The sequence below is a fragment of the Sarcophilus harrisii genome, chromosome 1 (genome assembly GCF_902635505.1).
Source record: "Sarcophilus harrisii chromosome 1, mSarHar1.11, whole genome shotgun sequence".
Lineage (NCBI taxonomy): Eukaryota > Metazoa > Chordata > Mammalia > Dasyuromorphia > Dasyuridae > Sarcophilus > Sarcophilus harrisii.
This window is the reverse complement of record NC_045426.1, coordinates 218,464,226-218,477,341: the sequence shown is the minus strand read 5'-3', so window position 1 is coordinate 218,477,341 and position 13,116 is coordinate 218,464,226. Positions and strand designations below refer to the sequence as shown.

At 33.9% G+C, this 13,116-nt stretch overlaps 1 protein-coding gene across 2 annotated transcripts in view; it reads left to right on the top strand.

Annotated features, from left to right (window-relative positions):
* The window catches only part of MELK (maternal embryonic leucine zipper kinase), a 75,968-nt gene extending 72,180 nt beyond the window's left edge, over positions 1-3,788 (top strand). Inside the window, exons 16-17 of one of the 2 annotated variants that reach the window (XM_031937181.1) lie at positions 1,962-2,065; positions 3,228-3,788. In XM_031937181.1, coding sequence (XP_031793041.1) covers positions 1,962-2,065; positions 3,228-3,405 — 282 coding nt within the window. In that variant the 3' untranslated portion in view covers positions 3,406-3,788. The remainder of the gene's footprint in view (positions 1-1,961; positions 2,066-3,227) is intronic. The other variant, XM_031937175.1, reaches the window with a different exon arrangement.
* Positions 3,789-13,116: the final 9,328 nt, after the last annotated feature.

The window sequence follows — 13,116 nt, the reverse complement described above, 5'->3', positions numbered from 1 at the left end:
TCTGTAAAATAAGAAAATTAAACTTGATGCTTCTCAGGTCATTTATGGTTTTCACATTCTTTGAAAGGCACTACAAAAAAGGAGTAGAAATGTATTAATTCTTGCTTGTGATTCTCAAATTTCACTTTCTCTTCATTTATGTTCATGATCCATATGTGATTTTTTAAAAGTAGTTAGAAAAATGATATAAGGATAACCTGTTGTATTATTGGCATTATGGCTATATATACAGAATATATTGCCATTTAGCTATTTTGACAAAAAAAAAAACTTCATTAATTCAGCATTGAATGTTAAATATAATTAATACCCTCTCTCTATCTCCCCAGTTTTCCTTATTTTTATTTTATTTTATTTTATTATTTTTTTTGGTGGGCTAAAGCATTTTCTTTCATGAATTTGGCTTAAGAGTTTGGTTTTTTTTCCCCTTTGTATGCAGCAATACCTTGTTTTAGTTAAAATCACTTTAAAACTGGAAGGAATGTTAGGGTTTATTTAGCCAAGTTTTTTTTTTTTTTTTAAATTTAATAGCCTTTTATTTACAGGATATATACATGGGTAACTTTACAGCATTAACAATTGCCAAACCTCTTCTTCCAATTTTTCACCTCTTACCCCCCCACACCCCCTCCCCTAAATGGCAGGATGACCAGTAGATGTTAAATATATTAAAATATAACTTAGATACACAATAAGTATACATGACCAAAACATTATTTTGCTGTACAAAAAGAATCAGACTCTGAATTATTGTACAATTAGCTTGTGAAGGAAATCAAAAATGCAGGTGTGCAATTAGCTTGTGAAGGAAATCAAAAATGCAGGTGTGCATAAATATAGGGGATTGGGAATTCAATGTAATGGTTTTTAGTCATCTCCCAGAGTTCTTTTTCTGGGTATAGCTAGTTCAGTTCATTACTGCTCCATTAGAAATGATTTGGTTGATCTCGTTAGCCAAGTTTTTTAAAGCTGATCTGGAACCAGCACTTAGGCTGCTTCTAATTTCTAGGCCATGAAGCTGTGTGTAAGTGGAAGATCCTTGGGCTGGGAGTCAGGAGACCACCTCTCATACTTGGTGGTAGCTGTAGTCTGAGCAAAAGCCTTTGTTTTTTCCTCTGTGAAATGGAGATAAAAATACTTGCAGATCTGTTGTGAGAGATCACATATGGAGATACTCCTTACAAACTGTAAACTACTATGTATGTGTCAGCAGTTATTATTTTTATATGTTAAATTTTGAATTAAAAATCAGATAGTCTTCATTTTGTAAAAGATTCCTTTACATGATAAGTCTTTTTATGTTTTATTTTCAGATTATTAAGTGTAAGGAGATGAAAAGCATAGAAACTTAATACTGTTTATTGAACTACTGCTTATTAAATACCAATTAGAAATATAGATAAATGTTTTTGAAATTTATAATCAAGTCTGTGGAAAAATAATCTGATTTGTTATATATAGATGGAATACTTGTTATGCACAATATTTTTTTTTTTTAACATCACCATAGATTCTTTTGTCTATGTTTTGATTCTCTCACATCAGTTGTCCAGAGGAGGTATATCCCATTATGAATTATCCAGACCATTTGCTTCAGTTTTCTTCTGTTTATATTTCCATACTTGTTAATATTACCACTATAGAGTGGGAAGGAAAAAAGGTTAGATCTGATAACTTGGCTATCAGAAACTTACTATTTCTGATTTAAAAACAGAAACAAAATAATACATTTGGAGGAGAGAATGTTAAAACCAAAATTTACATTTTGGAATTTCACTAAGCTGCCATCTTGGATGCCAGCCAATCTTGGAATTTCTGTGGTAGTTTTTGAAAGCAGAGCTTTGGATCCTCAGAGTCTGAGAAGCAGACTCAACATTAAGTCTGATGTTATTAGTGGATATGAATTGTTACTAGATAGGTGTGGTGATAATGAGGCCTCTCTTTTCTGTTGGTTCTTTTAGGCTCACTATAATGTGACCACGACCAGATTAGTTAATCCAGATCAACTTTTGGCTGAAATAATTTCTATCCTTCCACAAAAACATGTTGACTTTGTGCAGAAAGGGTAAGTACCAAACTTGACTTTGAATCCCTGCCCTTACAGTTTTATCTTGCTGATCATGTCAGGTCACTAATTTTTCTGAGTCTTAGTTTCCTCATCCAGAAAATGGGGATAATGGTACTTGTTTAATAAACCATAAAGCAATATGTAAATTTAAGTTCTATTAGGTGATAAAGTCAAACCATCTTATTAAAAAGACTGCAATTTTTCATAGTTTATTTTGTGTTTTGTTTTAATTTTAAATAATCTACCTCTACCACTCTTGCTCTGCAAAAAGACTTCTCCATTGTTTTTGGTCCAATTTAGAAGCCATGCCCTCAACGACCTTTCCTGAATCCTCCCACCTAGAAGTTATCTGTCCATTCTCTGAAGGACTTTTCTATTTCTCACATATATTTGGCAAAGGGAATACTGGTGTAGGATCTAGGGAAAATAATGAGTAGTTTAACTGGATGGAAGTGAAGGTTGTGTAAGGTTATTGAAAGATATAATATTTCTTGGAATTCTTTTTTAACCTGATTGCAAAGTGAGTTCACTAGTCCTCCAAAAAAGAGATAATAAGGTTGTTTTTTGTTTTTTTAAAGTTTTTATTATCTGGAGTGAAGTAGTTCCTTTGAAATGGGCCATTCTCATTTTGTATTGTGATAAACTAACCTTTTTTGTGGGGAAAAGAAAAAAAAAATGTCCTACTAAAAGGTCAGTATTGTCCTAAGATGTAGAGGATAGGTATTCACAAAGCAACAAGACAGATAAAATAACTTCATGCACTTGATTTCACAGTGACTATAGTATAACATTTAAAGTTAACTCCACTGAAAGATTTATTTGAGTAGAACAAGAAGAATGTATGACAAAAGCTTGGTATGTGTGGTTATATTAAAAAAAAAAAAAAACCCAGTATAATGTAAAAGAAGCTATTTTATTTGGAGAAAGGCTGAATTCTAGTAGGCTTTTTATTTTTTTAAACTTCCTTATTTCTTAGGATTCTTATTCAGCTTCACTATAGCATGATAACCATGTTGACTTGAAATTGTATGCCTAAATACATTGATGTGAAAAATGATTGTCTGTTTTATCTATTAAGCTCAGAATTGTCTAATATGTCAAATATATTATCTAGACTATTTATGACTTCCTTACTAACTACTTTCTTGTTTTTTCACAGCTATAAACTGAAGTGTCAAACACAGTCAGATTTTGGCAAAGTGACAATGCAGTTTGAGCTAGAAGTTTGCCAACTTAGCAAACCTGAGGTGGTAGGTATCAGGAGGCAAAGGCTTAAGGGTGATGCTTGGGTTTATAAGAGATTAGTTGAAGATATTCTTTCTAGCTGCAAGGTGTAATTAATGCATGATTTATATAGCCTATAGGCTAAATGTATATGTTACACTACCCCACTAAGAACATGGCTTGATCACTTTGAATTTTAGACCATTGGAGCCAAAAAAGGCTCCAATGCATCCAAAAAGGACTGTTTTAAGAACCAGTGTCTTTTTTGTTTTCAAACAGAAGACATTTTATGTATGAATTTAAGGCAATTCCATCTGTTGTTATCCATTACTGTCTTTTTTAATCATGTACCTTTGCATATTAATAACTGTTGACTTTCTTATATTCATTTCCTTTTGTGAATGTGAGCTTGTAACTGTGTCTGTGATGTGCAGTTTCTTTCTGGAATAAAATAACTTAATGAATAAAGCATATAGCTTGTCTTTTTTTGCACTTGAGATTATCATCTGAATAAAACATTGAATGTCTTTCTAACTCTTTAAGTAAAGCCCTTTTTTGGTATGTTTTATCAGATATCAAGTATGCCTTGGGCAGAAAAACAGATAAGAATTAATTTGCATAATTTTTTCCTATATCTGTTCTAAGTAGGATTTATGGAGATCGTTAACTAAGTCACAGCTGTGGTTATCAGAGTTAAACAACATGCTCAATGTGTTGAATAAAATAGAATTGTCATCAATAAATATGTAGTGTTTGAACTATGAATTTACATATTATATTTCAATATGATAATTTCCCTAAGTCTTAACTACCATAGAGCCTTACGCGTAGTAGGTACATTATAATAATCTTAGGAATGAATAAATGCTTGACTAATCTTTATATTTGTGTTTAACTTTAATATTGGTCTTTAAAGTTAGAACTAGAATTATCCCAGGATAGCTTTTACTGGATTGAATTTTCTATTGAATGAATAGCTCCTTTTCCTAAGCAATAATGAGAGAACAGTTTACTTTTCAACTGGATTATTGAAAGATCATTATGAGTTTAGAATTGTCATTGTTAGAGGATCTACTACCAATTATTTTGGATCTATCAAAATAAGTATCATAGTCACATAATTGCATTACTGTTCTATTGATCTTCATCGTGAGGTGGACCATTTGTGGGAGGAAATGAGCAGGAGTCACAGAGGATGTGAAGGCATAGATGAGTCACAATCTGCATCAATGATAGGAATAGCCATGTTGAGGAGACTGCAGATTCATTGAAACAGTGAATTTGAAAGACATGGGTGGCATTTTCCAGAGTAGAGTGAGGAGGTTTTGGATCCTCCTGGGTCTCTTGCTGTCCCTGACACCATTTACAATCTTTATCATCATCAACAACAAAAGCCCTTTTTACAGAAGAAAATGAATCTACCCTGTCCAGTCATTTTAGAGTTAGTAAATTCTATTTAGCTGAAACTTAATTTCTCGAGTAAAGGGAGGAAGTGCCTGAGAATATTTATTTTAATATAGGATTGCAGCTGATGTGTTTTTTGTTTCTTGGGTTGGCTCCCCCCATGCTTTTAACTTAAAGGAGGATTTAGGGTTCATATTTCTTATCTGTTTGTAAATATTGTTAATTTCATTAGTTGGTTAGATTACTTTGTGGACTAACATTTGTAACTTATTTTAATATATACCTGCTGAGTAGCTTTGTATTCAACCCATCTTATTGTGTCTGCAGGGTCTTTTCTTTAGAAGCCAAGAAGATAGTAGCAAACCCCTGGGAATCTGAGCTTCAACTATAATCTGGGTTTTTTTGGTTTGGGTTTTGCCTTAATTGGGATCATTTGATTCAGCTGGGCTAGCAGTTGAGCTTTGCTCTTAACAGTAAGTATAAGACAGCTCAGCCTCTGTTAGGCATTTAGAGCACTACTTGAAAGTCACGATTGCTTTCTCATTTTGGCATGAGTAAATGTGAGTCTGTCACATTATCTGTATTCACAGTAGAATGTAGAAAATGATTACCTATCAGGAATATGTGACCCAAACTTTTACTGATTATCATTGAAGCTTGTTTCCAAATAAGTGGGAAATTGGTCATAGTGTAAATAGTAATATGTATCTTTTCCCCTTAAAATATGTATACTAGGATTCATTCAGGAGCCAGTTATTAGGCACCAAGAGAAAGGTCTCTATAAAGACACTGAATTGAGAGAAAGCAGAGATTTTAAGTGAAATACCATCATTTCCAGGAATTCCAAAGAACAGTTGACAAAAAATTGGAGAGAATCTGGAAGGCATGCCACAGGACTTTTCTTAGATTTATGGACAATTAAAAGTCAAAAAAGGAAAGATGCCATGAAAGCGAGAGATTAGAACAAATAATTGTGGAATGGAGATAGGGAGGAGTGGGGCCCTTGACAAAGATGACTGTTTATCCTCCTTCATTCTCAAAAAGGACCAGTGACTTCGGGAGAGTCCTGTTTGTCTCGCAAGTGAACTGGATTTAAGTGAGGCAGATCTGTGCAAAGTCCATCAGACTCATCCTCTTCTCCAGAGGCATCCAGAGTCTAAGTGGCAAGGCGTAAGTCAAGATGACTGGTGATAGCCCAGGATGCAGGGGGAGACTGTGGCCTTTTTTAGGTAAGGTCTTTCCCAAGTCTTAGTTTATCTGAAGTAACACCCACTCGGTGATTAAAAGACCAAGTAAAAATTGGGACAAAAGATGACCTGGTTTGCCTCCCCCAAAGAATCAATCTGAGAAGGGAAGATCCCTCAGAAGAAAAAACATTTGCTATTTCCACTTACTCTGAGCCATCAAAACCCAAACAGTGAACAAGTCAAACTTGGGAATGGATCCATTATTGGCCAATAAGTGAAAGCCAAGGTGATTTGGCTTTTAAGGCACAGTCATGTAGCTCTGTTGGAATTATAGTGGGCTTTTTCAAAGTGTGTTTTTTCTGAGTTATATAAATTGTAAATGAAACTACATGAGGCAAAAGAATTGTCCCTGCTTTTTGGAAAAAATGATAAACTAGGGATGAAAAAACTTAGGCCCCAAATCCCAAGATACCTCGTGGAGTATAAGCAATCAAATATTCCTTTAGCAAAGTACTCACATGTAATGGTATGATTGCCCATGTGGACAGAGGGACAGAAGGAAGAAGAGAAGAATAAGGAGGAGAAGAAGAAGAAATAGCAGCTTTGTCCAACTCCAACTGGCCAGTTGGTTCCCTCAGAGACTACTGCTGCTATTCGTACATTGTTGTCTGTCCTTTGTTTCTGAAGAGGACCAATGACATCAGGAGGGTGGGTAATGTCTTGACTAACAAGTGAATTGTATTTAAGTGAGGCAGAAGTCTGCAAAATTAGCTTCATTCTCTCCTCCAAAGTAATCAGAGTGAGACCCTGACTGTACAGCACAAGATGCTAAGAAACCTTTGAGACTGAGGAAAAAAGGAACACAATATGGTTGAGCTGAAGAATTTAGTGAAGGGCTTGGTCACCCAAAGCTTCTTTTGTGGTCCCATAAAATAGAATGAGGCCTATATCAATTCAGTACCGAATTCTTACCCAAAACGTTATTGTCTTATACACCAGGAAAATGAGTAGACTACCTTAGTGATTTAAGCCGTGCAATTATCAGACCCTGCTGTATTCTCCAGGAGTTTCTTCAAGAAGTACCTTATCAGATTTTGAATTAAGGGGCCTGTGATTCTTAAGCAGATATATTTAGATTTTTTAAATGGAAATTTAAATTATATTTTATTATCTTTTTAATTAAAAGATCTATTTTCTTTTTCTATCTCTTTCCAATGAAAATTAAAAAAGAAAAACCTTTTTAGAAAATATAGTTGAGCAAAACTAGATTCTCCATAGAAATACCTTAGTTTGGTAGATTAAAAAAATTAAATATTATCTGGTGCTTTGTTAGTTTGAAGAGATAAGAGCTGGTTGGCTAGTGTCGTCAAGGCAAAGTTGTTGCTAGTGGGCAAAATGATCTGTCAGATATTTTATATATGAATGTTATTTAATTCAACAAGCATTTTATTAAATACCTTGTGCTTCAGGCACCGTGCTAAGTATTTTTGTTCCTTCCAACATCTGTGAGGTAATATCTAATATCCTTGTTTTATTGTTGAGGAAACTGAGGACCAAAGCTAAGTGATGGCAGTGACATACAGCTAGTAATCGTCTGAGGCTGTTGTTGAACTTGCGTAGTCCTGACTGCAGGCCTTGACTGGAGTTTATCCACTGCACTACCAGCTTCTCAGTAGAAGAAAACTTAGGTACTACTGAAGCTAATGTTTTTATTTTAGAGATTAGGAAATTGAGGCAAAGAAGTGCTATATCCATATTTACACATAGTGAATAGCAAAGCGAGGATTTAATTCCAGATCTTGTATTGGTTTTCTTCTACAACAGTGAAAAAACTCTCTACTTTGTTCTGTCACTGATCACTTTTTCTTAAACGTTGGTCCTTAAATTATGTTCATGTTAATATGCAGTACACTTCCTTTTTTAAACACTCTAATAGGCTTATTATTTCAGCTATTTATATTTAACATTAAAGTTTAATCATGAAGTTGTTAGCCATAAAAAATTATTAAATAAGTGAGTTTTAAATTGAGTATGGAACGTTTGAAAAAATTAGTGAATATTTCTGAACACACACTTGGAAAATAGATTTATGCATAGAAAACAATGGAGAATTACAATTAAGAGCTCTGGGAATCTCAGACTGATTTGTCCAGCTATTACATAGTCATTTCAATTTAAATTAAAATTTTAACTATTTTCTAGTCTACAAAAAATATGTGGTGTCACATTAAGAATTTTAATGGAGCCTTCTCTAGGGAATGCAGAACTGCTTTTGCCTCTTGTAAATAACTAGATACTAGTGATTTAATAATTTCTCTGCAAAAAAGGAATATGAAAGAAACAAAAGTGACTGGATTATTTTATATTCTCTAATGAATCACAACCCTTTCCTTAGACCAAAGAAAGAAATATTTCAATATGTAGCTAATTCCATATTACTTTATCAGAGCTGACTGAAACAAAAGTAATCTGCCTAATTTTTAAACTTGAACTCTGGTGTGTCAATATAGTTTGTTCCTGGGCTAAAATATTTTTTAAGTAAATTGATATTAATATATGATAATCTTGATTCATGGAAAATTGGATTCATCAAGACTTCAAACAATGTAGAACATTTGTTTTAAAAAAATAGGTATTTCTAATAGGAAAATTTATGAGCTGTAAGTTTAAAAGTGGAGGATATACATTAAATTGACAGATAATAATGAAGGACATTGAGTTCAAGGATTTCTGGAAATATATATACACTGTTGGTGGAATTGTATATTGATCCAACTATTCTGAAGTAGTTTTGGAATTATTTGAGTCATTACAAAACTTTAGATCCTTTGATATCATGATCTCACTAACATACTTCCAAGGAAGACAGTTACAAACACATGCACACATATAGTCACATACATACATATATATATATATATATATATATATATATATATATATATATATATGTATTTATATTATATATAAAAATCATGTTCATAACAGCAAATGAGCTCTTAATAAAAATTACTTTGCACAGTATCTGGCACATAGGTGTTATGTAAATGTCCCTTTTTTCCTTTTTCCCTCACAAATAGAATTAATGAGCCATTGATTATAGAGAATGGCTGACTAAAATGCGATATTAATTGCACTGTAATATATGAGAAATGAAAGGAAATAAGTGAAATGTCGCCTTTTGAAGTAATGTAGAGTGAAGAAAGCAGAATCAAGATACACTGACTATAATGTAAATACCGAAAAGCTGTTAATTATAATGAATTGTAATGGACAATTTCAGTCTTGGAAAATTGATAATGTACCTTTCTTGTGGCAGTGGGGGTGGGGGGGGGTGCAGAACTCAGTATGGAATATTATCATATAATAATAATATCAGTATGCACTGTAAGAAATGGTTTCTTTGTTGATTTTCCATTGGTATTTTTATTGTTACATTGAAATCTTCAATTGTATGTAGAGGAAGAAGGGAAGAAATAAACATTTATATAGTGCCTACTATGTGCCTGACACTATAGAAAGCTCTTCTTTTTTTCCCCAAAAATATTTCATTTGGTCTTAGTAATGATACAAATGAGATAGGAGTTATTGTTATGTTCATTTTATAGTTGAGGAAAAAACAAATTGTGACTTGCCTAGGGTTACACACACAGAGTAAATGTCTGAACTGGATTTGAACATGGGTCTTCCTGCCTTAAGGTCCAGTACTCTATTCATAATAACACCACCTTTTGCCTCTATATGGGGATTTTTAAGAAGAAATAATGAGTCAAAAAAGAAAAGGTAGCAATAAAAATATTTTTCACAATAGGAAAAAATGAGTGTGATTTGCCATGTACTCTTCTCTTTGGCATGTTAATATCAGTCCATAGTCGATAAGCATTTATTAAGTACTAACTTTAAAATACCAAGAAAAATATAGTTCTTGCCCTCAAATAGTTAAGATTCTAATGGGGAAAATGATATATAAAAGAACATCATTAAAAAAGGAATGAAGAGAAAGGCAGGGTCATCCTGGAAAAGTCTAAAGGATGCAGTCTGTTGAGAAATGAGTAACTTAGGCATCTTCCTTAAATGGAAGATCTGGTAGGAGCCATCCATCCCAATCTGGAGAGGACCATGGGGGCAGAGTGTACTTCTGAGGTATGAATTCCATGGCTGTCGTAATTTTTTAGGATGAAAAGGTGTCTGGGACATGATGGAGAGGTGTCTGGACTCCAGACCATTGTTTTAAGCTTTTATTTTTGTTTTATTTTAAGATTTTAAAAGGAAGAGGGCTTGTGTAGTTTCTCCTCCAGTATATAGGGACTATTAATAGGAAAGTACAGTCTTAAGAAAGCAGTGTGACTTACAGTGCTACAGGAACAAGGTTATCTCCAGACCTAACTGCACATTAGGCAGTCTGGGAAATCTCAAGTGAAGGATGTTTGTGTCTCTGAAATAGTAGTAATTTAAAAAGGGAAATGACTCTCTGAAACATTCAAGGTCTCCATTAAATCCAGTAAAGCAAGATTATGAGTGGAGACTGAATCTCCAAGGGGACACTTTAGTTTTTAGCCACATCGTTATCTGTGGGTTATTATCATTACTACAAATACTAATACACTTTTATTAAGCACTGGCAATGACCCAGGGCAAGTGGGTTTAAGCTCATATTATATTTGTTCTCATTATAAAGTGAAACAGGAGAATGAACAAAGGACGATAATACAGAATTAGAAGTTAAAAGAAAAAAAAGGATAATTTAAAATATAACCCAATAACCCTGAAGAATTCAGAGAAAAGTTCCAACTACTTGTCAGGAACCTTCTGACCTCTGTTTTGATTCTGATTTCTCTCCATCTCTTCACCAGAATTTTTTTTAAAAATTGCTTTTTTCCCTGCTCCTCACTAAGGGTATTACATGGTTTCTTCCCACTTAATGGGATGGACCCATAATTGATGAGGTTTTTCCTGAGAAATTCCCATTCTCCTGGGAACATACAGCCAAATCATGACTCCATACTCTCATAGCTGAAGGAATAATTATCCAGGAAAACACTTCAAATCGCCCAGTTGGAATATAGGAGACAGAATCTTAATCTTGTGGGATCCAGGAGACTTCTGGGTCACAGCTCCTGAAAGTTTCCAAGTGGGGGAACCTGCAAATCTTTTACAGAGTAATAAGCTGCTTGACTTTATCTGAGAGCCATTCAAGACAGTGTGGTGTAGTGGATAGAAAGCTACATTTTAGTCGTGCTCCTGACACATTGGCTTGTGTGACCACAGTTAACTTAAGCTTTCAGTGCTCTATGCAGACTTGTCAGATTGTAAATTGCTGAGAAGGGGCCAATCTACATTGGTAAAGGGACTTTCTTTATCTGGGGCTATCAGTGAAATGAAAATCCACTTTGTACCTCTCCTTCTTAGCTGATCACCACCATCAGGACATTGATGTTGCTGCTTCTTAGAATTTAATTACCTTTAAGAGGAGTGTGAAAAGTAGGATAGAATATTGAGCACCCATTTCAATTGTGTCACTATAGCTGCTTCTTGCTCATTCCAATGTGACCTTAGCTTGGGGCTATGACTTTTATCAAGCCTATAGGGTTCTCCTTAGTATTTGTATGACTATTGAGATTGTGTACTTTATTTGGTAGAGCATGGGAATACTGTTTCCTAGATATGTGTGTCTGTTTGTCTGTCTATCTATATATCTAGTTTTCCTAGATTTGGCAAAACATTTGAAAAAAATCTCTCTTCTATTCTGGCACTGATTTAATAGCCAAGCACCAAGAGTAGTTATTAATGTTTGAAATCAGTTCCAAAGGAGAACTTTAATGAATCTGTATTATAGCTCTGTGTTTTAAACAACAACAGTAACAACACTATTTTTTATTGATGACTTTGATTGAGGTATGAATAACATACTAGTCAGATTTGTGTACAACACACTTTAGCTGGAATGACAATCCAAATTCAAAAAAATCTATCTTGGTAATAATGTTGAATAGAATTGAATCTAATTGCACGAAAAGAAATAATGAATATGAAGAATTCAGAGAAACTTGAGAAGACTTGGATGAACTGATATGGAATGAAATAAAACCTGCAATGATTTAATAATGTAAAAGAAAACAATATTGGAAGACATCAGAATTCCAACATCTATAACAAAATTTAGTTTTGACTGTTGTGTAGGGCTTTTCCCAAAAGGGAAAGATAATCTGCATCAGGAATAGGAAAGCTATTTATTTCATCCACCACAAAACTTGAAAAATATTTAAATCATAAATTAATAACCCAGCACTATCATTAAAATCATCCCAAAAGGTAAAATGCTTTGTCATTTCTTATAGCACAATATTTCTTATAGTATTCTATCATAATCTTATACCATATCTTGTTCAGCCATTTCCAGATTAATGGGCATTTTCTCAATTTACAATTCTTTACTACCACAAAAAGAACCATGCATATCCTTTAGTGGGGGCTAGGGTAGTTGTCTCACAAAAGGGCCAGAGCTCATGTCCAGCTCCAGGATTTGCTTCTGTTGCACTTATACTTTTTGTCCTTTCCTGTTCTGTCAGCTTTCTCCCCTGCCCATGGCTCTCATCACCATCTGCTTTCTCCCCTGCTCATGGCTCTCTGATTATCACCCTAGTTCCCAGACTTTTACGAATGACTCAATTCAACAACCTTCTGAATGATGGTGGGACTTGACTTTTTTAAGAAAACCAGGACCGAGACAGGAAGGAATTCCTAGCTTCCCTCCAAATGTTCCATACTATATACTTAGCCATGCACAAATAAACTTCCTCTCTAATAATAGTAGTTTAAACATATGGCTGAAAAACTTTTTTTTTTTTTTTTATTATAGTACCTTTTTATTGACAGAATCCATGCCTGGGTAATTTTTTTTTTTACAACATTATCCCTTAATCATTTCCAATGGAGCAGTAATGAACTGAACCAACTATGCCCAGAGAAAGAACTTTGGGAGATAACTAAAAACCATTACATTGAATTCCCAATCCCTATATCTATGCCCACCTGCATTTTTGATTTCCTTCACAAGCTAATTGTACAATATTTCAGAGTCTGATTCTTTTTATACAGCAAAATAATGTTTTGGTCATGTATACTTATTGTGTATCTAATTTATATTTTAATGTATTTAACATCTACTGGTCATCCTGCCATCTAGGGGAGGGGGTGGGGGGTAAGAGGTGAAAAATTGGAACAAGAGGTTTG